General features: G+C 43.4%; 1 protein-coding gene across 2 annotated transcripts in view; it reads left to right on the top strand.

Annotated features, from left to right (window-relative positions):
* serinc5 (serine incorporator 5) overlaps positions 1–17,976 on the top strand; it is a 90,200-nt gene extending 72,224 nt beyond the window's left edge. For both annotated transcript variants that reach the window (XM_078214999.1, XM_078215000.1), the window contains exons 9-12: positions 836–905; positions 3,674–3,713; positions 6,904–7,054; positions 14,135–17,976. In XM_078214999.1, coding sequence (XP_078071125.1) covers positions 836–905; positions 3,674–3,713; positions 6,904–7,054; positions 14,135–14,285 — 412 coding nt within the window. In that variant the 3' untranslated portion in view covers positions 14,286–17,976. The remainder of the gene's footprint in view (positions 1–835; positions 906–3,673; positions 3,714–6,903; positions 7,055–14,134) is intronic.
* Positions 17,977–27,362: the final 9,386 nt, after the last annotated feature.

Below are 27,362 nucleotides of genomic sequence, written 5' to 3'. Positions count from 1 at the left end.
TAAAACGTCAAGTGGGAACTACGTAGGGTGTGAGAAGATGCACCGGATGTACAGCAGCCCCATGGAGGAGGTGGGTTATGTGTGTTAAGCATTTCAATGACGGAAACAACACAAAGGGTGCAGAAGAGGTTTACCAGGATGCTGCCTGGATTAGAGGCTATGAGCTATAAGGAGAGGCTGGACAAACTAGGGCTGTTTATTCTGGAGCAGCAGAGGCTGAGGGAAGACCTGAGAGTCTATAAAATTATGAGAGGCATAAATAGGGTTGACAATCAGAATCTTTTTCCCAGAGTTGAAATGTCTAATACTAGGGGGCACGCACTTGAGGTGAGAGGGGGAAAGTTCAAAGGAGATGTGAGGGGCAAGTTTTTACACAGAGAGCGGTAGGTAACTGGAATGTGCAGCCAGGAGTGGTGGTGCAGGCAGATACAATAGGGATGTTTAAGGGGCTTTTAGATAAGCACATGAATATGCAAGAAATAGAGGGATATGGACCATGGGCAGGCAGAAGGGATTAGTTTAATTTGGCGTCACGTTCGACACAACATTGTGGGCCGAAGGGCCTGTTCCTGTGCTGTACTGTTCTATGTTCTAATACCATTAGACAATTGAGCCACAGGGTTTGGGCAACATTTGTCTTCTATGCTGAGATTACCAACGCTGCTACAATCTGTAAAGAGTGGAGAAGTGAGGCATACTTTAGTGTTGTTGCCGTTTTGTGATTAATGGATTCTCGAGCGGTAGAATAACACTGGGGGTGGGAAGGCCTTGAAGAAACCCCAATCTGATTTTTAAAATGTTTTCTCTTTTGTAAAATTGATGTTTCTGTTTTTAGCCTAACCTCCACGACACGTTCCAGCTCAGCAACGCTGGGAGTGAGCAGAATGCCAAACTCTGAGCCAACTGTGAGTATATATCCAACTTGTCAAAGTGGAAGAAACTGAAGCCTGTGTCTGGACCTAAGACTGGTTTCAGTTTGTTGTACCAGTTGTTTCTAACATGCCCCAATACTGACTCATTGATTCTTGTCCCATGGAAACACTGTCTCATTGGCTTGTCTGTGCAAGGTGCCTGGGGCATGGGGGCGGGGAGGCGGGGTGTGGGGGGGGGGGGGGGGGGAATACGGGTTTATAACTTACTGTTAGATAAAGAAAAATATATTGCCCCCTTGGACATTTGGTGGGGATGGTTTTAATCAGTGGAACGTTTTGGTGAAAAAATATTTTATAAAATGGTCTTGACGTTATGAAAGAAACCATTTTCTTTATTTGAATTCTAATTACCGTCCAACTGAAAGCTGTTATAATAAAAATAACTTAATGGTGAGATTTTTAAAATTGACTTTTCAAAAATAATCTGCCTTGTTTTTCGAAAGGGATTTTCCAGCTTTTAATCCATTTTTAGAAAGTTGGTTCTTGTGGGATTTTTCCTGTCAAATGCACATCACTGAACATGAACAATTGCCTGGGTGGATGCAGCTCCGACAACACTCAAGAAGCTTGACACCATCCAGGATTGGCACCACATCTACAAACATTCAACCCCTCCACCACCGACGCTCATAGCAGCAGTGTGTACTATCTACAAGATGCACTGCAGCAATTCACCAAAGATCCTTAGACAGCACCTTCCAAACCCACGACCACTTCTGTCTCGAAGGACAAGGGCAGCAGATAAATGGGAACATTACCACCCGCAAGTTCCCCTCCAAGCCACTCACCATCCTGACTTGGAAATATATCACTGTTCCTTCACAGTCGCTGGGTCAAAATCCTGGAATTTCCTCCCTAACGGCATTGTGGGTCTACCCACAGAACATGGACTGCAGCGATTCAGGAAGGCAGCTCACCATCACCTTCTCAAGGGCAACTAGGGATGGGCAATAAATGGCCAACCAGTAACGCCCATGTCCCATGAATAAAAAAAATAGGTTCATGTCTGAGTGATCTTGTGGATCTTGGGTGTGTCGTTTGGCTGACTTTACAACCTGGTGTTCCCTCCCTCCATCTGCAATAAAGGATATATTTCCAAAGAAACCTTTGACCAAAGATTAATGGCCAAAATCTAGCCTTTCTGTTTCAGAAATGTATTTTAAAATTGTTAATGTTATTTTAATAGAATTTGTGTGTTTACTCGCTGTAAAATGTTTACATTGAGGGCTTGGTGGGTGGAATATGTTTAATTCAATATGTATGCATAGCGTGTTAGTGCAAAATTCCAGTCTATGCAGCCATTCAAATAGGCTGAACTGGTGTGAGTTTGCAACAGCCTGTTAGTTTGCAGCTGTGCTCTCATACCATGGCTAAGTACCCCCGAGGCCCCTGCATATTTACACCTACATTTTGTGTACTTGAGATCCAGTCCACCCACAGCCTTGTTTGCAATGCACTTTCATTCATGGTGTTGAAATAAAAAAAAATCCCAGCGTTGCAGCCGTTTGAAAGTAAGCTTGAATGAAGTGTTGAGTAAACTTTTTCGGTGTACTATGTGATAATGATCATTACAACCTTCCCTTTGGGTGTGCTTTCAGGCTGGTGGTTACACTGCTCTGATTCTCAGCTACCTACACAAAGGCTGACCGTCTCTGAACATCCTTATGCAAAGACAAAATACTGCGGATGCTGGGGGAAGTGAAACAAAAACAGGAAAATGCTGGAAAATCTCAGCAGGTCAGCCAGTATCTGTGGAGCAAGAACAGAGCTAACGTTTCAAGTCTGAATGACTCTTCGTCAGAGCTGTAAAGGGTCATCCAGACAAGAAACGTTGGCTCCATTCTCTCTCCACAGATGCTGCCAGACCTGCTGAGATTTTACTAAATATCCTTAGTTGCCCTTGAGCAAGTCTTAGATTCATAGAATCCCTACAGTGCAGAAGGAGGCTATTCAGCCCATCGAGCCTGTACCGACAACAATCCCACCCAGGCCCCCTAACCCCTTAACCCCACATATTTATCCTGCCCCCTGACACTAAGGGGCAATTTAGCATAGTCAATAAACCTAACTCACACATCTTTAGAGTGTGGGAGGAAACTTGAGCACCCGGAGGAAACCCTCACAGACACGGAGAGAACGTGCAAACTCCACACAGACAGGGAGCCGAGGCCGGAATTGAACCCAGGTCCCTGATGCTGTGAGGCAGCAGTGCTAACCACTCTGCCACCGTGTCGCCCATCCCGTCTTCTTGAGCCTTTGCAGCCTGTGAGGCAAAGATGACCCGACAGCGAGCTTGGGTCTATGTGTTTATCCCAAAGCAACAAGTCATTCTCTCATCCCTTCACACCCTAAAATGTGAACATTAAGGATAAGCGATGTCTTGGTTGGGAGCACAGTGGTACAGTGCGTTGTCTTTATAGCTGCTTACACATTTTTGTCAGTTTTTACTATAACTGAATACTAGATAGAGGCCTACGTTTGTACAACTTATGTGGAATTGTGACTTGCAAAGGCGGTTAAATCAAAATCTGGAAAGAAGACCATCAAATATCACACAAAATGATAGTTTGGACTATTAATGTAGGGTTGTCTTTTATATTCCTATATGCATACGTGCTCTGCAAAGTGATAAAGCTGGCAGTACTGTTAATTAGTGGGATGTGTCAGAATGATAGCATTCTGCCCAAGATCCTGTTGGATATAATAGCAATATTATAACCTAACGTCTCATTATCTTACAGGAAGCTCATTGCTGTTTCTGCTTCACGTCAGATGAAGACAGTAAGTTCCAATCCTCCTTTACTCGAGTTTGGAAATAAACTGGGGGTGGAATTGAATGTGTGCCGGGGGCAGGAAAACAGTCAGAATCACATCAGGCATCTGAATATCTCTCAGATTGTGCTTGGGAGAGAAAAAAAAAGCAAAGCCAGCTGCTTTGTGCTCCCTCCATCTCCAATTTCACTCCCACTGTCTTGAGTCTCTGGCTAACAAACCAACCCTTAGTAGTTTGTACTTTGCTATTTAAATAGCAAGAAAATATTTCCTACAAAACACAGCCTTATCTTGAGGATGCATGCAAGTCCTTCTTTCTTTGAATGGACAGTTATAGTTGGGATGAAGACAGATTGCCAAGTTTTAATGAGCAGTGGAAAATTATCCATAATCGTAGAGATTTGTTTACATCCGAGTAAAATGCGCAAGATTATATCAGGTTACTGACCAAGGATTTCAGATTTTAAAGATGCATTTTCAGTAATGTTCAGAGGGTAACCTTGGGCTCTCCATCCTCTTTTCATTTAAGCATGTGGATCTAGGAGTTGTTCTGTGAAGCAGCAATATAACTTATGCTGCTGAAATGTTACACCGAGTTAACAAGAAGTCTGCTGCTTCTCTGGTCCTTTGCTCTAGTTTGCTATTACACTTTCGTCACATCTGCTGCTCTCCAAACATTGCGAGTGTCACAGGAGCAAGGAGGAAATGTTATTTAAGATCAACTTAATAGGAGCAGCGTGGTGGCACAGTGGTTAGCACTGCTGCCTCACAGTGCCAGGGATCCGGGTTCAATTCCGGCCTCGGGTGACTGTCCGTGTGGAGTTTGCACATTCTCCCCATGTCTGCATGTGCACCTCCAGGTGCTCCAGTTTCCTCCCACAATCCAAAGATGTGCAGGTTAGATGGATTGGCCATGCTAAATTGACCCCAGCGTCAGGGGGATTAGGAGGGTAGATATGTGGGTTTACAAGAATAGGGCCTGGGTGGGATTGTTGTCAGTGCGGGATCAATGGGCTGAATGGCCGCCTTCTGCACTGTAGATTCTATGATTCTATGAACTTTTTTATGCTGGGGAAAATCTTATAGTCATCCCATTGAGGATGCTATGGTGGAAAAGTATTCTATCCCGTTTTCTGTTGTCAGGGACACCACTGTGAAATTTGCCAGATGTGAAGTCTTGATGTGCCACATCAGGCTTCTCTACATAACAGGCAATAAATGTACAAATTGAAGCCTCTCTTTTTCTTTTGATTATAGTCTTTTTTTCCCCCGAAGGAAACTTGGTTGTAGTTCAGTGCCAGCTTTCACTGGACACCACAAGCCACAAACTGCATTATGTTTAGCTGCTGATATCCTTCTAAAACCTGCAGTTTATCACGTCTGTGTTTTCTCAACTGAATTGAAGTTTATTTTACATTGAGCAAGATATGGCAGAAATAAGCATAGAATGTATAAAACCTCAGAGGAATCTGTTAGATGTGACTTCTTTCCATGTATTTATCAACAAGAAAACAATTGAATCTATCCTTTTTTAAACTTTTTTTTTTCTCCCTCTGCAAAATTGGTGACACTGGACCATTTACTAACTTGCCCACGTGGAAAATTGAGCCACTCCAGGACTTTGCCACTGATATTTTCAAAATGATCGAGAGGTAGCGTGGGATAATAGCCTGGTGATCATCTTTTTTTCAAATTTCATTTCTCTCTCCACCTCCTCTACCCCAACATGAGGAAGTGGCTGACTATTTGGCACATTTCCCACAGCTAATCTAGTGGGTGGAAAAACTGCAGCCAGGCATCTTGCCATGCGTCACATTGGAGTTGCAATGTAACCCCATAATATACAGTTATTAGTTAGACAGGAGCTTGGGCGGGTAGAGTACCCCCGCTCCGGCAAGCTTGGGACTGAATCCGTTCCAGATTCCATAACTTGTCGGTTTTCAGGGGGAAAATTTCAGAGCGCCTTGATTCAGTGAATAGCGGGTGCAGGAAAAGCAAGTGGTGTGGTTGCAAAGCCACTTAGATTATTGGCTGCTGATATTAATTCATTTCTCATGCATTGCATTTAAGAACACTTTCGTACCTTCCCCAACTTCCTAGCATCGATCAACATACCCTGTTTAAAATGAGAAAAGATCAAACTGAAAAAATGTTAAAAATACCCTCTGGTTGTCACTGAAAACTATTTGTTTTCTATTCATGCAAGATTGTACGGTATTCTTTAATGACTCCCTTTGGACTGACTGGGACCAGTTGCCAGAAAGTCCATTTGGGAATCAAGTGTAACATTTGAATTTAAACCTGTGGGTTTCTATTTGGTTGGCTTTAATGGCATCAAAACTCAACACAGGTACTGTGTACTATTAGCAAGAACAGGCGTATGTCCTGATCCTGAGTGCAGTAGATAGCTAAATATTCAACGTCTTTGGATCCTGCAACAGTCTTTTGTTTTTCCAAGACAAGTTCAACCGTTTCTGCCACATCTGCACTGGATTGGGTGGAGTTGAGGTCATAGAGGTTTACAGCATGGAAACAGGCCCTTCGGCCTAACTTGTCCATGTTGCCCTTTTTTTTAACCACTAAGCTAGTCCCAATTGCCCACATTTGGCTTATATCCCTCTATACCCATCATATCCATGTAACTATCTCAATGCTTTTTAAAAGACAAAATTGTACCCAACTCTACTACTACCACAGAGGGTGGTGAGTATCTGGCAGTTTGTTCCAGACACTCACTACCCTCTGTGGAAAAAATTGCCCCTCTGGACACTTTTGGATCTCTCCCCTCTTACCTTAAACCTATGCCCTCTAGTTTTAGACTCCCCTACCTTTGGGAAAAGATGTTGACTATCTAGCTGATCTAAGCCCCTCATTATTTTATAGACTTCTATAAGGTCCACTGGTGTGTGGGAAATGTCAGCCTGCAAGGCTGATCTGTACTAGGCAACACCCCAAGCTTTTCCGAGCTGGGTCGTGTGGGGTCAAGGTTTGCTCGAGTGCAGGGGATGGACTTGGAGGAATCTGCCTGATTTGAGATACTCTACCTGTGCTACACATCTATGTCCTTTATTTTGTGAGCAATCTGGCATGGTACCAAGTTCACCTGAGCTGGATTGAATATTTAATGTATGAATGGGTGGGGCTCTCATTGTTGTACTTGGTAAATTTGCTAACTGTAAACCTGTTTACCGCCTTGCAGCAGGTAACAGTAAAGTGGATGGAGCTGAGAAAGGAGTCCAGAAGGTGATCCACAATGAAAGCAATGGTGTTGTGTACAGTTACTCCTTCTTCCACTTTGTCTTCTTCCTTGGATCCCTGTACGTGATGATGATATTAACAAACTGGTTTCAGTAAGTACATTTCTGGCAATTTCTGCTTGATAAACTAGTACAAAAATGAAGGGGAAGACCTGTATTCATAGAGCTTTCATGACCATGGGATATGGGGCGCCTCAGCGGCACAGTGCTGCCTCACAGCGCCAGAGACCCAGCCTTGGGTGACTGCGTGAGATTCGCACATTCTCCCCGTGTCTGCATGGGTTTCCTCCCATGTTCCAAAGATGCGCAGGTTAGGTGGATTGGCCATGCTAAATTGTCCCTTAGTGTCATGATATGTGTAGGTTAGGGGGATTAGCCATGGTAGATGCACTGGGTTACCGGAACAGGGGGGGGGGGGTGGAGTGGGCTTGAGTTAGGGTTAGAGTCGGTGCAGACTCAATGGACTGAATGATCTACTTCTGGAGTGTAGGGGCTCTATGGATGTTTTGATGTGCTTTACAGGCAATGAAATACAGAAGTGTAGCCGTTGTTTTAATGTAGGAAGCAGAATGATGATATAAGCAGGCAGTATTGGATTTCCTGTGGGGTTTGTGATGGATAATGAAAAGGACAATTGAGTATCTAAAGAAATTTGTCTCCCTTTAGCCAGCCGCTGCACATATATATATCTATCAATCACTGAAATTGCTCCAATTTATGTAACTAGAAAAGAAATAGATGAGCATCAGGAATACTTTGTCCAACTGTATTATGAATCTAAATATATCGGAGCCTGAGAGTACTCAGTTTATTCTTGTTACAGTTTTTTTAGCCAGCCAGGAAAAGGAGCCCTGAGGTTCCTGCATGCATTTTCTGACATATGGGCTTGGGCTGTGGTGAAGGATCCTGTATGGCCAAAGTCATAGCCTGTTCATCAGGTTGGAATGCCAGGAAGTTGGACATTTGGAGTATTGAGTGCAGTCCTGGTCACCACTCTACCAAAAGGACGTGGAAGCTTTGGAGAGAGTGCAAAGAAAGTTCACCAGGATGTTGCCCGGTCTCGAGGGGGTTGGCTGTGAGGAGAGGTTAAATAAACTTGGATTGTTTTCACTGGAAAGACCGATGCTGAGGGGAGACCTGATAGAGGTCTACAAAATCATGAGAGGCACAGACAGGGTGGATAGTCAGAGGCTTTTTCCAAGGGTGGAAGTGTCAGTTACAAGGGGGCACAGGTTCAAGGTGAGAGGGGGAAAGTTTAAGAGAGATGTACGGGGGAGTTTTTCACGCAGAAAGTGGTGGGTGCCTGGAACGTGCTGCCAGAGGAGGTGGTGGAAGCAGTCACATTAGCAACATTTAAGAGGCATCTGGATGGGTATGTGAATAGGGAAGGAATAGAGGGATACAGCCCGGTCAGGGCAGAATTTTTTTTAAAGTTTAGGGAGGGCATCATGATTGGTACGGGCTTGGAGGGCCGAAGGGCCCATTCCTGTGCTTTACTTTTCATTGTTCTTTGTAGAAAAGTGTATCTTCTGTATAGTCATTTGTCTATGATGTTGGAGATGTTAATCTGTGCACCAGGCAGTGGAATTTAGATAGAATGCGAACTGAGGGATGGAAATTGGAATGAAAAGTTTAGCATAACATGATTGCTACAGAATTACACAGCACAGTGGGAGCCATTCCATGCACTGTATCTGCGCTGACTCTGAGCTACCAATTAGTTACACTCCCCTGCTCTTTCCATAAGACCTGCAGATTTTTTCTCATGGTATCCAATTAAAAATGAGGAAAAACAATAACTTGATGGGGAAGAAGGAAACAGCCACAATATTGGCAACAGTTACACATTTGATGAAAATCTGAGATGATTTATGTGTGTCTTCTTTGCTTACTTTATTGGCCCGGGAATATTGCTGGGGACTCTAAATTTCTACTGCCCAGCAGGAGGGCCATTTTTCCCATCATGCATGTGACACACAGGATTCAAATTTGGAGCAGGCGGCACAGGGGTTAGCACTGTTGCCTCACAGCACCAGGGACCTGGATTCGATTCCCGGCTTGTGTCACTGTCTGTGCAGAGTCTGCATGTTCTCCCCGTGCCTGCGTGGGTTTCCTCTGGGTGCTCAGTTTCCTCCCAAGTCTAAAAGACATGCTGGTTAGGTGCTTTGGCCATGCTAAATACTCTCTCAGGGTACCCGAACAGGCATCAAAGTGCGGCGACTGGGGGATTTTCACTAACTTCATTGCAGTGTTAATGTAAGCTTACTTGTGACACTAATAAATAAATTAAACTAAAACATAGAGTGAAATCATAGAATCCCTACAGTGCAGAAGGAGGCCATTCGGCCCATTGAGTCTGCACCGACCACAATCCCACCCAGGCCCTATCCCCAAAACCCCACTTACCCACCCCACCACTCCCTCTAACCTATGCATCCCGAGACACTAAGAGGCAATTTAGCATGGCCAATGCACCTAACCCACACGTCTTTCAACTGTGGGAGCAAACCGGAGGAAACCCACGCAGACACAGGGAGAACGTGCAAACTCCACACAGACAGTGACCCAAGCCAGAAATCGAACCCAGGTCCCTGGAGCTGTGAGGCAGCAGTGCTAACCACTGTGCTACCGTGCCGCCCAGTGCGTTCGTTGTAATCTTCCAAAATTCCAGAAAACTCCCAGTGGACTGGAAAATCTCAAATATAACACCATTAAATAGGAAAGGAGGGAGAGAGGAGAGAGGCCAGTTACCCTTTTGTCTGTCATAGGGAAAATGCGAGAATCCATTTTTAAGGAAGTTGTAGCAGGACATTAGAAAAATCATAATACAATCAAACAGAGTTAACATGCTTTTATATAAGAGAAACTGACAGATTTATTAGAGTTCTTTGAGGGTGTAATAAACAGGGTGGGAACTAGTAGATGTGGGGATTCACGGGGTAAATATGTGGAGTTATGGGGATAGGGCATGGGTACGATACTCTGGAGTCGGTGCAGACTCGATGAGCCAAATGTCCTCCTCCTGCACTGTAGGGATGCTGAGATGGAGTATTGGATTTCTAAAAGGCATTCGATTAAAGTGCCACATAAAAGCTTACTGCAGAGGATAAGATCTGATGGTTTTGGGGCTGATTATATCAGCATCGATGGAGGGTTGGCTAATAGGAAATGGAGAATGGGGATACATGAGCTCTTTGTGTAACTAGTGACGTGCACGGGCCTCAACTATTTACTATCTATATCATTGACTTGACGAAGAGTATATTGTAGCCAAATTTTTTGACAATACAAGGATAGATAGGAGAGAAAGTTGTGAGGAGGACATAAGAGTTTGCAAAGGAATCAAGATAGGTTAAATGAGTGCCACATTGGCTGTCCTCCGATCCTCTGGCACCTCTCCTCTGTAAGAAGTCTCACAACACCAGGTTAAAGTCCAACAGGTTTATTTGGTAGCAAAACCTGGTGTTGTGAGACTTCTTACTGTGTTTACCCCTGTCCAACGCCGGCATCTCCACATCACCTCTCCTCTGGCCAGAGAGGAATTGAAAATTGTTGCCAGCGCCCCTGATGTTTCCTCCCTTGCCTCACACAACAGCCTGGGATACATTTCATCTGGCCCTGGGGATTTATCTACTTTTAAGTCTGCCAGCCCACTCAGAACCTCCTCTTTGTCTATGTTAATTTCTTTAACTGTATCAAGGTGAAGGTTCTTTCTCTCTGATTTTTATCCCCATATTGTCTCTCTCACTAGTGAACACTAACGCAAAGTATTCATTCAAACCCCTACCTATGTCCTCCCGCTCCACACATACATTACCACTGTGATCCTTAATGAGCCCTACTCTTTCCCTAATTATCCTTTTATCCTTTAATGTACTTGTAAAGCAAGTTAGGATTTTCCATTATTCTACCTGCCTATATCCTTTCATGTCCTGTTGCACATTCTCTACTCCAGTAGGGCTTCTGTTGTTGTGAGCCCTCAATGTCTGCCATATGCCTCCCTTTTCCTCTTTTTCCGATGTTGCATATCCCTCAATATCCAGGGTTCACTGGATTTGTGGGCTCACCCTTTTTCTTTATTAGAACACGTTGGCCCTGTACTCTTCCTTTTTCCTTCTTGAATGTTCTGTCACAGATTTACTTAAAAGTTTCTGTTCCCAGTCCACTCTGACCAAATCATATCAGATTTTGTTACAGTCAGCCTTCCCCCAGTTTAGAACTTTGTTTTCTGGCCCATCCTTGTCCTTTTTCCATAACAATGTGGAATCTAACGGAGTTATGATTCCTGTCTGCAAAATGCTCCCCCATTGATGCTTCATTACCTAATATTAAGTCCAGGATTGCACCCTCTCTTGTAGGACCTTCTACACACTGGATGCATTTTAAGAATTCCACTCCTTCTAAACCTTTCACATTATGACTACCCCAGTTAATGTTGGGGAAGTTGAATTCCTACGCTGTCTCATCCCTATTACTTTTACACTTCTCTGAAATTTGCCTACATATCTGCTCTTCTATTTCTCTCAGACTCGGGGGCCTATAAAACACTTCCAGCAACGTGATTGCTCCTTTTTGTTTTTTAAGGCCCGTCTAAGATGTTGTCCCACTTTACTGCTGGAATTAATTCCCTGATCCAAACTGTGACCCCTTCCTCTTTTAACTCCTTCCCTGTCCCACCTGAAGATCCTATATCCTGCAATATTGGGTCGCTAATCCTGCCCCTCTCTCAACCATGTCTCAATGACAGAATAATATCATACCCCCATGTTTTAATTTGTGCCCTCAACTTATCTGCCTTATTCATCAGACTCCTTGCATTAAAATAAATACCATCCAATCTTGCCAAACTCCCTGGTGCCTTAACTGGCCTATAGCATCTGTGTCTTCCTGACTAACTTGCTGTCTCTTCTCATTGCATCTCCCTCTGCTGAACCTTCCCTCAGGATCCCAACTGATTAATTTGATTTATTATTGTCACATGTATTAGTACACAGTGAAAAGTATTGTTTCTTGTGTGCCATACAGACAAAGCATACCGTTCATAGAGAAGGAAAAGAGAGAGTGCAGAATGTAGTGTTATAGTCATAGCAAGGGTGTAAAGAAAGATCAACTTAATGCGAGATAGGACCATTCAAAACTCTGATTGCAGCAGGGAAGAAGATGTTCTTGAGTCAGTTGGTACGTGACCTCAGATTTTTGTATCTTTTTCCCGACGGAAGAAGGTGGAAAACAGTATGTCTGGGGTCCTTAATTATGCTGGCTACTTTTCCAAGGCAGTGAGAAGTGTGGACAGTGTCAATGGATGGGAGGCTGGTTTGAGTGATTGACCGGGCTACATTCATGACCCTTTTGTAGTTTCTTGCGGTCTTGGGCAGAGCAGGAGCCATACCAAGCTGTGATACAACCAGAAAGAATGCTTTCTATGGTGCATCTGTAAAGGTTGGTGAGAGTCGTAGCTGACATGCCAAATTTCCCTAGTCTCCTGAGAAAGTAGAGGCGGTGGTGAACAATAGCGTCTGCATGGAGGGACCAGTGTTAAAGTGGAAGCTTTCCTGCTTCTTAACTGTGAAAGATAGACTCTACAAAATGTGTTCCGTCAACATAACAAGCATTTATTTAAGAATAACTGCATGCAGTATATCTGTAAAACTTGGGGTCAGAGAGCAGTTGATACAGCTGCTGATTCTTTCACAAGTCCGCAATTATACAAAGAATCAGTTCAGTATTTATACATAATCATTATCAGTTTTTGTGACCAGAGCATATTCAGGAATTCGATTAGTAATAGAATCGTGAGCAATATCATTAATCATGTTTTAACTTGCTGACCTCCCAGAACTCGTTGTCCCATTATTCATACCCTTATCTTGTCCTTTCATGGAACAGAAGAAGGTCGGTGACTCCTTCCTCCCTGACCTTGTCTTGTTTTATTTACTCATACAGCCTTATTAACTCTTACAGGGGTCTGGCATTTTGAAATAGCTTTGGTCAGCGTTCTTACATTATACCAGAGAGTTGACCAATTTTCCCAGCATGCTACTGCTTAGTTCATACCATTCCACACCAGGACAGGTTGTTGGTAACCTGGACACCTAAAAACTTGAAACTCTCGACCATTTCTACTTTGTCCCCATTGATGTAGACAGGGGCATGTTCTCCACTACACTTCCTGAAGTCGATGACAATCTCCTTCGTTTCGTTGATGTTGAGGGAGAGATTATTGTCGTTGCACCAGTTCACCAGATTCTCTATCTCATTCCTGTACTCTGTCTTGTCACTGTTTGAGATTTGACCACTACAATGGTGTCGTCAGCAACTTGACAATTGAGTTAGAGGGGAATTTGGCCACACAGGTGTATAAGGAGTATAGTAGGGGGCTGAGGACACAGCTTTGCAGAGCACCGGTGTTGAGGATGATCGTGGAGGTGGTGTTGCTGCCTATCCTTACTGACTGCGGTCTGTGGGTTAGGGAGTCTAGGATCCAGTTGCAGAGGGAGGAGCCACGCCCCAGGCCACGAAGTTTGGAGATGAGTCTCCGGAATAATGAGTGAGCTGTAGTGTCCAATGCAGCTCAGGAATAAAAGGTGAGCTGTAGCGTCCAATGCAGCTTAAAATGAATTTAGTTAAAATAATTGTGGGCAGCACAGTGGTTACCACTGCTGTTTCACAATGCCAGGACCCGGGTTCAATTATGGCCTCGGGTGACTGTCTGTGTGAAGTTTGCACGTTCTCCCCATGTCTGTGTGGGTTTCCTCCGGGTGCTCCGGTTTCCTCCCACCTCTAACCTGTGCAGGTTAGGTTGATTGATCATGCTAAATTGCCCCTTCGGATCAGGGGGACAAGCAGGGTAAATACGTGGGGATAGGGCCTGGGTGACACAGTTGTTAGCACAGGCTCAATGGGCTGAATGGCCTCCTTCTGCCGAGTAGGGATTCTATGAATTGATAAACAGCAGGTGAATGGCCTAATGAAACGCCAATTGAATTTAAATAGCGTGCATGGATTCATTACTTTTAAATTCCAGTGGTATTTATTGTTTGAAAGGCATAAAATATTTTGCGATTTTTACCGGATTGTCTAACAGACAGAAGCAATAAATAGCAAATTTATTTTCTCTCTTAACCTTCCTCAATGACATTTCTTGTTTAAAATTAAATGTTTCTCTGTTCACAGGTATGACGATGTTAATCTAGAAAATTTGTTTGTACCTCGGAATGTGTCCACTCTCTGGATCAAGATGGCTTCCTGTTGGCTATGTATCTTGCTGTTTTTATGGACCCTTATTGCTCCCATGTGTTGTCCAAACCGTGAATTTTCAGTGTAATTATTTTGTAACCCCCCCAGACCTCCAGTTTCCCACATTCCTCATCTATCGAGTCACGTTAAATACCTGCCCTGTTGTCTATTGCAACAGTTTTTATCCATCTGACTGTGGGCGTTTTTTTATATATGGCTACAGCCTCTGTCAACAAATCTTTTGTATGTTTTATGACCTTTCTACGAAGTTTCTATCGAGATAGTAATTTCAGGCTGGGGTTAGATACTCTCATCAGTCACTCTTGAGTTTGATTGGGAAACGCAATACTATTTGTTTTGTCTAGCTTGTTCAAGTAGCAAGGTCGGGGTGGGATTTGAGGGGAGGGAGATAAGGGTGGAGGGGGGAAAGTCTGGAGGTTCACGGGGATGATGTTGAATTGTTGGTTTACACTGACCTTGCATTAGGAAAATCAGCAATTTGAATTTAACAATATAATTCGTATATACAGCACAGTACCATTTTGTATGTAGATAGAAATATTGTGTACACTGACATGTTAAGTAACCTAAACGTTATCAAGAAGTCATTGAACCTCAGTGGATCTGGTGAATTGCAGTCCAGCCTGTTACCACTAGATCCCACTTTGTGTTTGACCCAATCTAAACCGGTACCAGAATCTATGTACAAATCCGGGCAAGGACGGCTTGTTTTGTCTGCCTTGCCTAATGCATGTAGAGATGTGGGTTTCTACTTCTGGATAAGTTCTAGACGGAATAGAAAAAACTGAGAGTTTCAGTGCTTAGTAATGAACAAAAATGTAAAATGTCAAATCTTTCCATTAAAATATAGTAGGTGCAACGTAGTCAGAAGTAAGATTTAGGGGATTTATGCAAAAGAGATGTGTTACTTGGAATATGTATGGGGCAAGGGATGTTGTTATCCAAATAATCAAGTTAAAATTTAGTACGTATGTCTCCCCTATTTGAATTTCATTGTCTACCTCTTTCCAACCACTCACCCACCTCCCTCGCATGCTAATTTTTCTGTTAGTTTCTCAACAAGAAATGCCACCAGATTAAGGCAATTGCATCAGAACCATGTGGTGATGTTACATTTGTGCAACGCTCAGGTTACAACCTGCTGACGAGAGTGAACTGAAAAGAAGATATATGTGGAAAAGTTTAAAGGTGTTTGGATCAAATCAAAGAATTGCATCTCCTGTGATATGTTAATATATGAAGAAAAGATTAAAGAGTTGATTGAATGGAGTGTTTTGATGCGGGTATTAGTGTATAAATATTTAATTTGTAGGTTTTGTAAAAAAAAATATAGTATTTGATGCAGAAATTTCTAGTACGTTTACGTCATAATGCAGAGCAAAGTAAATTATTGTTAGAGCAGCCAAGTTAGTTCAGAAAATTGGTCATGAGGTCAAATGTGTAGCTGTAGGTTAAGTAAACCTACTGGAACAAATCCGTTTATGCTGCGGTTTACCAAACTCTAGGCATAGTTTAGCTAAGTGTTACCTTCTATTTCAGCCAAGTGGTAGCAGCATTGGCATCAGAGGCTATTCTCATTTTTGTTTGTGTGGTGAAACTTGTCGATCTCCAACAGGCCAAACAAAGAGGGGACTCTCTGCAGCCCACCTTAAACCCCATGTGACATCAGCCAAATTGGCATTGGGATGCTTGCACTTGCTACCTTTCCAAATTGTCGCAATGAACTCAACATCCCCTTTGAATGAGTGCAGGCGCTGTTAAGTGGGGGATGGTCTTTCTGAATGAACCCCAAATGGAGAATTGATAAACTGAAGCAAAATAGGTTTTGAAGAGTGGCGGGAGGAGGTTCAGAAGCTTTTTCTTTTAACTTTTTGAAGGGAAAGACTCCACTACAAAGTGAACAGTTCAAAATGTGCCCTTTGTTGGTCCAAGGAAGTGAAGGGGAAGCTGCTTTAGTTTTGTGGAATAGTACACGAGGCTGGGACTTTCTGAAACCCGCTTTGTGTGGGAACTTGAATGCAGAGCTGTATTTCCCTTTGACATCAAAACCCGCAGAACCAATCCATCTAATAGAGGAAGAAGTGGCACTGACAAGAATTGAAAGTGAGCGCACAGTTGGTGGCTGGGTCTTTCTTTTTCTCCTCAGCCCTGTTTTGGGGGGAGGAATGGTGATTAAAAATGTCTTGTGATGTTCCCAGAATAAAAGCTAAGTGGCTTTTACTCGCCTCCAGTAATCTCATGCCTGCTTTAGTGGCTGGTGATAACTATGTTCTCTGGCATTCTTTTTCTCCAATTCCAGCAAGGGTAAACTTGAAAAGAGGAGGTTGAATGCAGCCGTTACTGAAATACACTGACAATCGAGTTTCACATCATTTACCCGCTCAAATGCCCCATTAACGGAGTAAGCTCTTAAGTTTGTGATTAAAATTTTCAGCTCGGTGTAATGTTAGAACTCAAAAACTGTACGGCAACTTTGCAAAGGGTGCTGCAACTGAGTTGTTGCCTGTTAATTGTTTGCGAGCGCGTTGAAAACAAAGCAGTGTTTCTGCAAAATGCTGCCTTCCTGCAGTGCTGCATGCAGAGATGGCAAAGATATCTGATTCATTCACCTTCTGAGGCACACCCAATGGTGTATTTTAAGAAGGATTGAGTGCAGGTGGTGGAAATTTGGTTTAGTGGGTTGTGCCTTTGTGGACGTTTTGGTTTCTGGGAATTATTGGGGAGGGTGAACGAGTTTAATTCGAAACAGCAACTTATACAGCCTTTCTGCTGTAATAGCTCCGAGAGGGACAAGCAGCTTTTTACGTGGTTGCAAGTTTATAATCCATGATTTTTGGTACCTGAAATTGTATCCCAGAAAGACAAAAAAGTATAAACGCGTTGCTTTAATAGGTGTGCTAAAGTGCAGCCTGTGTAAGGTTTCTTGGGGATTGCCATTATTTGCAAGTCACAGGTTAAATGTACGTGTTTGATATATTTCCCCCTCATTTAGTACAAGTGTTATTGCTGTTGGAGTGTGGTTTGCAGCAGACACAGGATTAGTTGCCTGTGAGTTTTTATTCCTCTACTGGTGCTAACCTTGGACCTGCCTGTCCAATTGGAGCTTGCAAGTTTCAGACGGTGGGATATTTTGGCTTCTCCCTGGGGCCATATCTCCTCGCCTCGGGTTTTCTTCAAAATGCCTCATTTTACAAAACCGTTCGATGGCACTCCCACGTCCAAGAACTTTTTACACAGGGACCACAGACTTTCCTCTGAGGCAACAGTGCTTACTTTTGTCTCCCAAGTATTTGTTGGCGCCAAACAATGACAACAAATCTTGGACCTTAATGTGCAAATTTTGCTAAGGGTAATTGGTATTTTTTTTTAGAAAGCTGTGGAAATAGTTTGTTAATATATTCACGGTTGTTTTTAACAGGAGTATTTCTCATTATTGCAATCTTTTGATATGACTATAGTTACTTGTGCTTGTCACTGATTTAATATGGATTGTTTAGTAACAGCCATCCATAACATTGCCTAAGCTAATTTAAGGTGGAAGTATTATTTATCCAGTACCTGAATTGCTGATACTTTATTAAATTCTTCAATTTATGTGGAATGTCCTTGGCTGTACAACATTAAGTTCTACTTTAAATGTTTTCAAATAAGGATTGTACATTAATATTTTTGTGTTCAATTTCCAATGTAATTTTGCTTTACTGACTTTCTACCCTACAAGCGCACATTATTTTTATTAAAATTCTCAATAAATTGGAGTTTTTTTTCTGAACTCTTTAAATTGTTTTTGATTGAAATCTACAAAATGTTACACCACACTGAAGATGTGTCTATTGATCTTATTTTGGTAAAATGGCATGAACTTGTGTGAAAGAAAAAAATTAGGTTGCATTTATATAGCACCTTTCATGACCTTGGGGCTTTCCACAGAACCTTACTAGCAAACACTGGGACTCTTTTCCCCGGAGCACAGGAGACTTAGAGGTGATCTTGTATATAAAATAATGAGGAGTATAGATAAGGTAGATAATCAACATCTTTTCTCAAAGGTAGGGGAGTCTAAAACTAGAGGGCATAGGTTTAAGGTGAGAGAGGAGAGATCCAAAAGGGTCCAGAGAGGCAATTTTTTCACACACAGGGTAGAGAGTGTCTGGAACAAACTGCCAGAGGTAGTAGTAGAAGCAGGTACAATTTTGTCTTTTAAAAAACATTTAGACAGTTACATGGGTAAGATGGGTATAGAGGGATATGGGCCAAACACAAGCAATTGGGACTAGCTTAGTGGTTTAAAAAAAAGGCAGCATGGACAAGTTGGGCTGAAGGGCCTGTTTCCATGCAGTAAACCTCTATGACTCTGATGTACATTTTGGTGTGTAGTCACCATTGTAGGTAAAGTGGCAGCCTATTTGCATACAGTAAACTCCCACCAACAGCAATGAAACACGTGGTCAGATTGATAGAGGAATAAATGATGATCAGGACTCCTAATCTTCAAATAATGCCTTGGAATCTTTTACGTCTACTTCACAAGATGGACAGTCTCATCTGAAAGACAAGCCAGTACTGCATCGAAATGTCAAGCTAGGTAACACGTCTCTGAAGTGGGAATTCCCAATGATCTCACAACCTTCTGACTCAAAGGAGTGACTTCTGAGTTATTCATTTGTGGGACATGGGTGTCACTGGCTGGCTAGCATTTGTTGCCCATCCCTAGTTGCCCTTGAACTGAATGGCTTGCTAGGCCATTTCAGAGGGCAGTTGAAAGTCAACCACATTGCTGTGGCTCTGGAGTCACATTTAGGCCAGACCAGGTAAGGACGATAGATTTCCTTTCCTAAAGGATATTAGTGAACCAGATGGATTTTTCCGACAATGGTTTCATGGTCATCAGTAGATTCCTAATTCCAGATATTTTTTTATTGAATTCAAATTCCACCATCTGCCGTGGCGGGATTTGAACCCAGGCCCCCAGAACATTAGCTGAATTTCTGGACTAATAGTCTAGCAATAATACCACTAGGCCATCAACTCCCCAGAGGTGTGTCCTTTTTTTAAAAAAACGCATTGGTTGTTCCCTGCCATTTGGTGTTGCTTCTGTTCCTCACTCTTTGGCTGGGATTTTCCAGCCCGCTCTCTTCCCCCCTCGGTGGGCTTTCCTGTGGTGAGTCATCAACTGCTGAATCTTCTGGTTTTCCCTATGGGATTTTCTGCAGCTTGCCTGCTCCACTGGGTGGGGGCACCAGCCACGAGGGGTCAACTTCGGTGAGACTGGAAGGACAAGATGGATAATCCGGCCCTTCACCTGCCTTGGTTCACTAGACTGATTCCTGAGATGAGGGAGATCTTATTGGAACATAAATTTCTTTAGCAATTTGGGAGGATATTGCCACTGGCTGGGAAGTCTAGAACCAGATTAGTCTCACTCTAAAAATTGGACCAAGATGAAGATTCTCAGTTGTGAAGCTTTGGAATTCTCTACCCAGAAAGCTATGAATATTCAATCATTGAATATATTCAGAGAGAGAGATTGCTTTTTCGATATCAAGGAATTTGGTGACAATGTAGGCAGTTGTACTGGAGGTAGAAGATCAGCCATTGCCTTATTGAATGGTGGAACACGTTTAAGGGGATAAAGAGTTTACTCCTCTAATGATCCAAAATGAAATGTACTTGAGCAGTCCGTTACAATCTCGTTAGAGCAAAACTAGTTACCATTTTTTTAAAAAGTAGACAAAATTTGAAATCGTAGTTATTTACTAAATGTCACCAGATTCCTCAGTTTATAACAAAAATTTTTACTAAAGGCAACAAACACTAAAATATATCTATCACAGGGGTTCCCAAACTGGGTTCCATGGAACCCGAGGATTCTGCAGTCAGTCCGGCTGGGCGCCGTGAGTTCGTCCGATGGGGAGACCGAGGAAAGCCAAGGTCGGTGTTGGGAGAGGTGAGGCCAGGCAGGGGGGTTGCGAAGAGCCAGGGGTGGGAGCGGCTGAGGGGCCCTGAGAAGAGCTACGATTGGAGGGGGGTGACTCCCGAGAAGAGCTGGGTCTCTGAGATTCCGAGAAGAGAGCAAGTGGATGCTCATTAAAAATGACAAAAGGAAGATGAGACTGAAGTATTCGTTGAATAATAGAAACTTATAATAAATATGTATATATATAAGACATAGAAAAATCTTTTATGTTTGGTTTGGGTGGCACAGTGGTTAGCACTGCTCCCTCACAGTGCCAGGGACCCAGGTTCAATTCCGGCCTCCGGTCACTATAGTTTGCACGTTCTCCCCATGTCTGCGTGGGTTTCCTCTCAGTCTAAACGTGTGTGGGTTAGGTTGATTGGCCGTTATAAATTGCCCCTGAGTGTCAGGGGGATTAGCAGGGTAAATACATGGGGTTACGGGGATAGGGCCTGGGTGGTTCAATGGGCCAAATGGCCTCCTATATATTTGTACCTATTGCACAATAATAATTTGTTTTTTACTTCTTGAATATAAGAATGTTTCTTAAGGGTTCCTTCAGTGCTCTTGGAAGGTCAAAAGGGTTCCACACCTGGAAACGTTTGGGAAGCCCTGATCTATCCTATACTCTGGCATCCAGAACTAATGTGAGTTAAACAGAAATCAACAGGGAAGATGTTCAAATGTAAGCTAAATATTGTACCTTAAATGGCAGATACAACTAAGGCACTGGTTCAGCAGTCCACTCAGATTCTGGTGAACTCACTGCCACAAAACCTCTTCCTCTTCCAGAATTTCAACTCTGATTTCTCGAGGAGCGAGTCTGATCCCCAGTTAACAGCAGCGCACATCCAACCTGAGTTTGGTCTGGAATTTATAATCAAGTCATGCTCGCAATGTGGCTTACTTACACTAGTGAGAAGCTACATATATTCATACACAGGGACTTGTCCTCTGCAGGCAAAAGCAACATGGCCAGGCATTGCACCTATTTTGAAGTAAACAAAAATGTGTGGGGCGCAGTAGTTCTCTGGTGCATCCTCCATGGCAACACCTAGACCAATCAAGAGTTGGCTTGCCAACCAATCAGTAACCCTCTTCTCCTGCAGTATAAATTGTTACTCCCAATGAAATTTGACATTCTTGTGTCTGATCTGATGAGTTGCAAGATGAAAAGCTTTGACAGCGGCTGGAATTCTCCAACCTTGCCTGTGGCTGGGATTTTCCAGCCCCGCTGCTGTGAACGGAGATTTGGCTGAGCACCAATTTCTCCATTCTTGCTGGCAGCGGCAGTGGGACGTGCTAAACCAGAGAATTCCGGCCAGTGTGTCTCTCTTTTTCAGCAAGATTCATAAAGTAGGTGATGAGGAGAGTCCACCCATGGGCTTTGCAAGAAGCAGGTTTGATGGGCTAAATGGCCTTTTATATGCTTGGTAGACTACAGCCTTACAGAATGTAACGAGGATAGCCAATTTCTTAATGAGTCAATTTGCTCAAATGCTAAAAGGTGTTGGTTATGTGTTGTTGTAAATTGATGTAATTAATTCCCGTAGAATTTGCTGCCGGCACACTTTAGTTATGAGCTGTTACATAAAAGAGATATTTGTTTGCATAAAAGGCTTCCAAAACCAATGAGGTTTACAGTACATTTTGCCCTTTATTCCTGTCACAGCTCTTTGGTAGAGTAATCTAAAGTTGCCCTGATCTCTCCCTGGAAGTGATTCTGCTTTTCCTTTGGAAGATACAGTGGTCTCTGCCTCAACTAACCCCTGCCTAAAACATCCCGTTCTCCAATTTTTGAAAAGACTGACCACCAGACCAGCATTTGTACAAATTTATCATTACTTCTTTACGCTTGTATGCCGTGCCTCTAGGAGTTGGTTAGCTCAGTTGGCTGGACAGCTGGCTTGTGTTGCAGAGTGACCCCAACAGCGGGTTCAATTCCCGTATCGGCTGAGGTTATTTCGTGAAGCCCCCGCCTTCTCAACCTTGCCCCTCGCCTGAGGTGTGGTGACCCTCAGGTTAAATCACCTCCAGCCTAAGATCATTTAGGTCTATGGCAACTTCATCTTTCAATCTTAAAGTGCTGTTGGTTTCTCTTTATAGCTTTATCCACCTGCATTGGTACGTTCATGGAATTACATAATTGAAAACCTATCCATTCATCCATAACCATTAGTATGCACTTCCATTCCTTGTTTTAACTCCCAGATTGTATTAGTTCTTGCTTCTCCATGTCAAATCTAATCTGCTCTGTCTTTCCGAGATTCTTTTAAAATGTGCTATATGATCTGTCTGATTTGAGGGTTTTATCTTTAAATTCGATTAGTTTATTAAAATGTCACTTTTTATTTTTAATGCAGTTATCTCATTTCTAATCCATCATTCAGTAATGCGCACAAGATCCATCTCCCTGATTCATACTGAGGCAAAATAATTCTTGAATATTTCTCTGCCATTGCCTGTGATATTATCCTATCCTTCAATAAATGACCCTATTCCTATCCCAACTCTCCTTTATTATCTGGCTGTAATTTTACTATTTTGTTTTTAAGTTCCTTGATTAATTCCGTAGTACCTCTTTGATTTCCTAATTTTATCCTTCTAATCTTTTCATATTCTCCCTTGTCATTTTTTATTCATTCAAGGGCTGTGACCTTTGTTGGCTAAGCCAACACTTCTTGCCCACCCCTAATTGCCCTTGAGAAGGTGGTGAGGTCATTTCAGAGGACAGTTAGAAGTCAAACAAATTGCTGTGGGTCTGGTGTCACATGTAGGCCAGACCAAGTAAGGATGGCAGATTTCCTTCTCTAAAGCGCATTGTGAACCAGATGGGTTTTTATAACAATTTACAATGGCTTCATGGTCATCATTAGTCTCTTAATTCCAGATTTTAAAAATTGAATTCAAACTCTACCACTTGCTGTGATGGGATTTGAACCCGGGTTCCCAGAGTATTGCCCTGCGTCTCTCGATCACTAGTCCAGAGACCACACCACTACAGAACTGCCTCCTCACATGCTCTTACCTGCTTCCATGTACCTAATGTATGTCCTTTCCCTTAACCTCGATTTTTTTTTTCCCTTATGTTTTTAACCATCCATGGTGATTCGTTAGTGTTTAGCTGCTTCTGGGTTTTCGTCAGGTTATATTTTTCCTAGACTCCTTGAACATTTTTTTTATTCAGTCATGGGGAATGGGTGTTGTTGGCTGGCCAGCATTTATTGCCACCATCATAAAGCTTATACATTGTTATTCTACATCATTATTTGCCAATATTGTTCGTTTTATTTTTCCATTCAACTTTTCTTCACAAATGGCTGTCTTGACAAAGTAACAGGAAACATCAGCAATAGAACGCTCAGACCTCAATTAGATCTGCCAGAATCTTCTCTGTCTTCACCACCTCGACGTGGTAGGAAAGGCTTGTGCATTCTGATGATCCTTTGAACGATGTACCTTGCTCCTGCTAGGGTCATCTATGATGACAAGGTTGTGGGAGTTCCAAAGTGTGGGCCAAAATGTCATCAACATTTAAGACACAAAGGAATACTGGGTGTATCCTCCAGATTTGGGTGGCACAGTGGTTAGCACTGTTGCCTCATAGCGACAGGAACCCGGGTTCAAGTCTGGCCTCTGGTCACTATCTGTGTGGAGTTTGCATGTTCTCCCCATGTCTGCGTGGGTTCCCCCCAGGTGCTCCAGTTTCCACCCACACTCCAAAGATGTGTGGTTTAGATGGATTGGCTATGTAAAATTGCCCCTTAGTGTCAGGGGGACTAGAAGGGTGATTACGGGGATAGGGCTTGGGTGGGATTGTTGTCAGTGTACGCTCGATGGGCTGAATGGCCTCCTTCTGCACTGTAGGTATTCTATGATTCAATAGGAGGATCACCAAATAGACTAATGTTGCTCTTGAAGGCTTTTCCCTGGAGCATTATTGAACAAACTCTTTCTAATGGAAATGACCTTATCCATGTCTTCATTATTCTTCCAAATGGGGACGGCATGATGGCACAGTGGTTAGTACTGCTGCCTCACAGTCCGAGGGACCCTGGTTCGATTCCCGGCTTGGGTCACTGTCCGTGTGGACACGTTCTCCCTGTGTCTGTGTGGGTTTCCTCCCACATTCTGAAAGACGTGCTGGTTAGGTACATTGACCCGAACAGGCACCGGAGTGTGGCGACTCGGGGAATTTCACAGTAACTTCATTGCAGTGTTAGTGTAAGCCTTCCTTGTGACTAATAAATAAAAACTTTAAAATAGAGTGTCCAAAACTGCAGACCGTATTCTGACCAAGAACATGTAACCATTCAACATTATTTCTTTGCTTCCATGTATGAAATCTAGAATTGCAGATATTTTTCTGGCCCTGTCCTATCCATCCTTTTTAAAGAAACAATCATTGCTTCCCCTGATCTTTGTTGCTTCAAGCAGCTACTGTTTAGCATGTACTTTTTCACTACTTCTGTCTCAAGGACACTTATTACATTTTACTGCTTTAATTTGCATCTGCTTAATCTTCTATCCCATCTGTTTATTCTTGCAATTTCTCTCACAGTTTGACACATGCCCTAATTAGTTCTGAATTTTAATATTTCCTTTGCCATATCATTCATGGAAATGGAAAGAGGTCCCAGCACAGATCTGCAGGGTACACCACAAACCCCTTGCTGTTATGAAAAGTAGAAATCCTGTCCCTTGTCCATCATTCCAGCCAGATATTGATGCTGCCAGCCTTACTTCTTTCAAACAGTGATGAGATGGAGTACAGGAAAGAGTGAAATGGTGTGATGACAATAGTCGCTCCCTCAATGTCAGCAAAATGAAGGAGATAGTCATCAACCTCAGCAAGCGTAGTGGAGGACATGGCCCTGTCTACATCAGTGGTGATGAAGTGGAGATAGTCGAGAGCTTCACGTTTCTCAGTGTTTAGATCACCAGCATAATCAAAGACCTCACGCACCCCGGACGTTCTCTCTTCCCCCTTCTTTCATCGGGAAAAAGATACAAAAGTCTGAGATCACGCACCAACCAACTCAAGAACAGCATCTTCCCTGCTGCCATCAGACTTTTGAATGGTCCTATCATATATTAAGCTGATCTTTCTCTTCACCCTATCTGTAACTGCAACACTATATTCCACACCCTATCCTTTCCTTCTCTCTATGTATTCTACGTACGGTATGTTTTGTCTGTATAGTGCGCAAGAAACAATACTTTTCACTGTATCCTGACACGTGACAATAAATCAAATCAAATAAAATCAACAAAGCCCGCTTGATTTGTATCCCTCCATCACCAACAGTAGCAGCCATGTGTATCATCAACAAGATGCACCGTAGGAACTCACCAAGGCTCATTAGACAGCACCTTCCAAACCCAAGACCCCTATTGTCTAGAAGGACAAGGGCAGCAGATACATGGGAACACCACCACCTGGAAGTTCCTCTCCAAGCTATTCACCATCCTGATTTGGAAATATATGATTGTTCCTTCACTGTCATTGGGTCAAAATCCTGGAACTCCCTTCCTAACAGCGCTGTGGGTGTCCTATGCCTCATGGACTGCAACGGTTCAAGAAGACAGCTCAACATCACTGGAGCAAAAAGGGAAGGGCAATAAATGCTGACATAGCCAGCGACAGCCACATCCCATAAATGAGTAAAAAGAAAATCACTGGCCTACAAACTCCAGTTGGAAATGCTTAGTGATTTTACACCAAGTTCTCTACACACTAAATAGATACAGGTTAAGAAATACAATTCACCTGTCTTCAATATGTATGAATTAGACCAGTTCAAGCCGGACATAATCCTTTTAGTAAAAGGATTATGTCTTTTTAGGGCGGCACGGTAGCACAGTGGTTAGCACTGCTGCTTCACAGCTCCAGGGACTTGGGTTCGATTCCCGGCTTGGGTCACTGGCTGTGTGGAGTTTGCACATTCTCCTCGTGTCTGCGTGGGTTTCCTCCGGGTGCTCCAGTTTCCTCCCACAGTCCAAAGATGTGCGGGTTAGGTTAAGGCTAAAATTGCCCCTTAGTGTCCTGAGATGCGTAGGTTAGAGGGATTAGTGGGTAAATATGTAGGGATATGGGGGTAGGGCCTGGGTGGGATTGTGGTCAGTGCCGACTCGATGGGCCAAATGGCCTCTTTCTGCACTATAGGGTTTCTATGATTCTATAAAGTGGCTATTGTTACTGAACTAATCTAGACAATGTGAGTTCAAATATCCGAGCATGATTGTTTGAGAATTTAAATTCAATATTATTAAATATGGAAATGAAAGTGATTGCAAAGCTGTGGGATTGTCAAAAGAACATAGTGGACTCATTGCTGTAAAGACAGAAAATGTTGGAAAGGTCTGGCAGCATCTGTGAAGAGAGAAACGGGCCCAATTTTACCGTCGCATTGTGCCCGTATTTGGGCGCAGAAACTTGGTGAAGTCCGGCATGAGGCATGTAGCGCGATCCGCGCCGTGATCCGCGCCCCCCTCCGTGCCAGTTCCCCCTTTATCAAGGCCAGTAAATGGCCGCGATCGGAAGCGCGCCCGAAACGGGCACGACGGCCATGTAGATGCATTTGCATGCATTTAAATTGACTTAATGGGCTGCACACCCAACTTTACTGGTGCTTCCCCCTTTACCATCGCGTTCACCCATCCAGAATCGGCATGAAACAGACATGCTCCATAAAAGTCCGATTCGGGCGCTCCAGTTAGTGAGGAGGTGAGTGCCCCGAGCGTCCGACGGTTCTCTGCTCGAGATTGGTTGGGGGGGTGGTGGGGTCTGCTGCCACTCTGCCTGAAATCGGTGGGGGGGGGGGAGGGGCCCATGATCAGTCTGGATGGTGGGTGGTGGGTGGGGGGGATAAGGGGGTCACTAATGTTGTGGTGGTGGGGCAATGTCTGTGGAGGTCAGGAGGAGACATTAGCTGGCCCGGGAGGGATATGGCCGGGGAGCAGCATTCTATCACTTTTTTTCCGTGCATGCGCAATTGGAGGCGCTGATTGGAGCTGCAGGATTTCGGGTGCATTAAGCCCCGCCCACAGGCTCCTGCAGCACGATTCGGAATTGCGTATGGGAGCCCCTGAGATCTAAAAGTCAGATCTGAAACGCTCTGCGTTTCGAGTCCACCAAGCATTTAGAATCAAAATGGTAAAATAGGGTCCAATGTTTCATCAGAACTG

Source organism: Mustelus asterias, chromosome 6 (assembly GCF_964213995.1).
Source record: "Mustelus asterias chromosome 6, sMusAst1.hap1.1, whole genome shotgun sequence".
Classification (NCBI taxonomy): Eukaryota; Metazoa; Chordata; class Chondrichthyes; order Carcharhiniformes; family Triakidae; genus Mustelus; species Mustelus asterias.
This window is presented reverse-complemented; position numbering and strand designations above follow the sequence as displayed.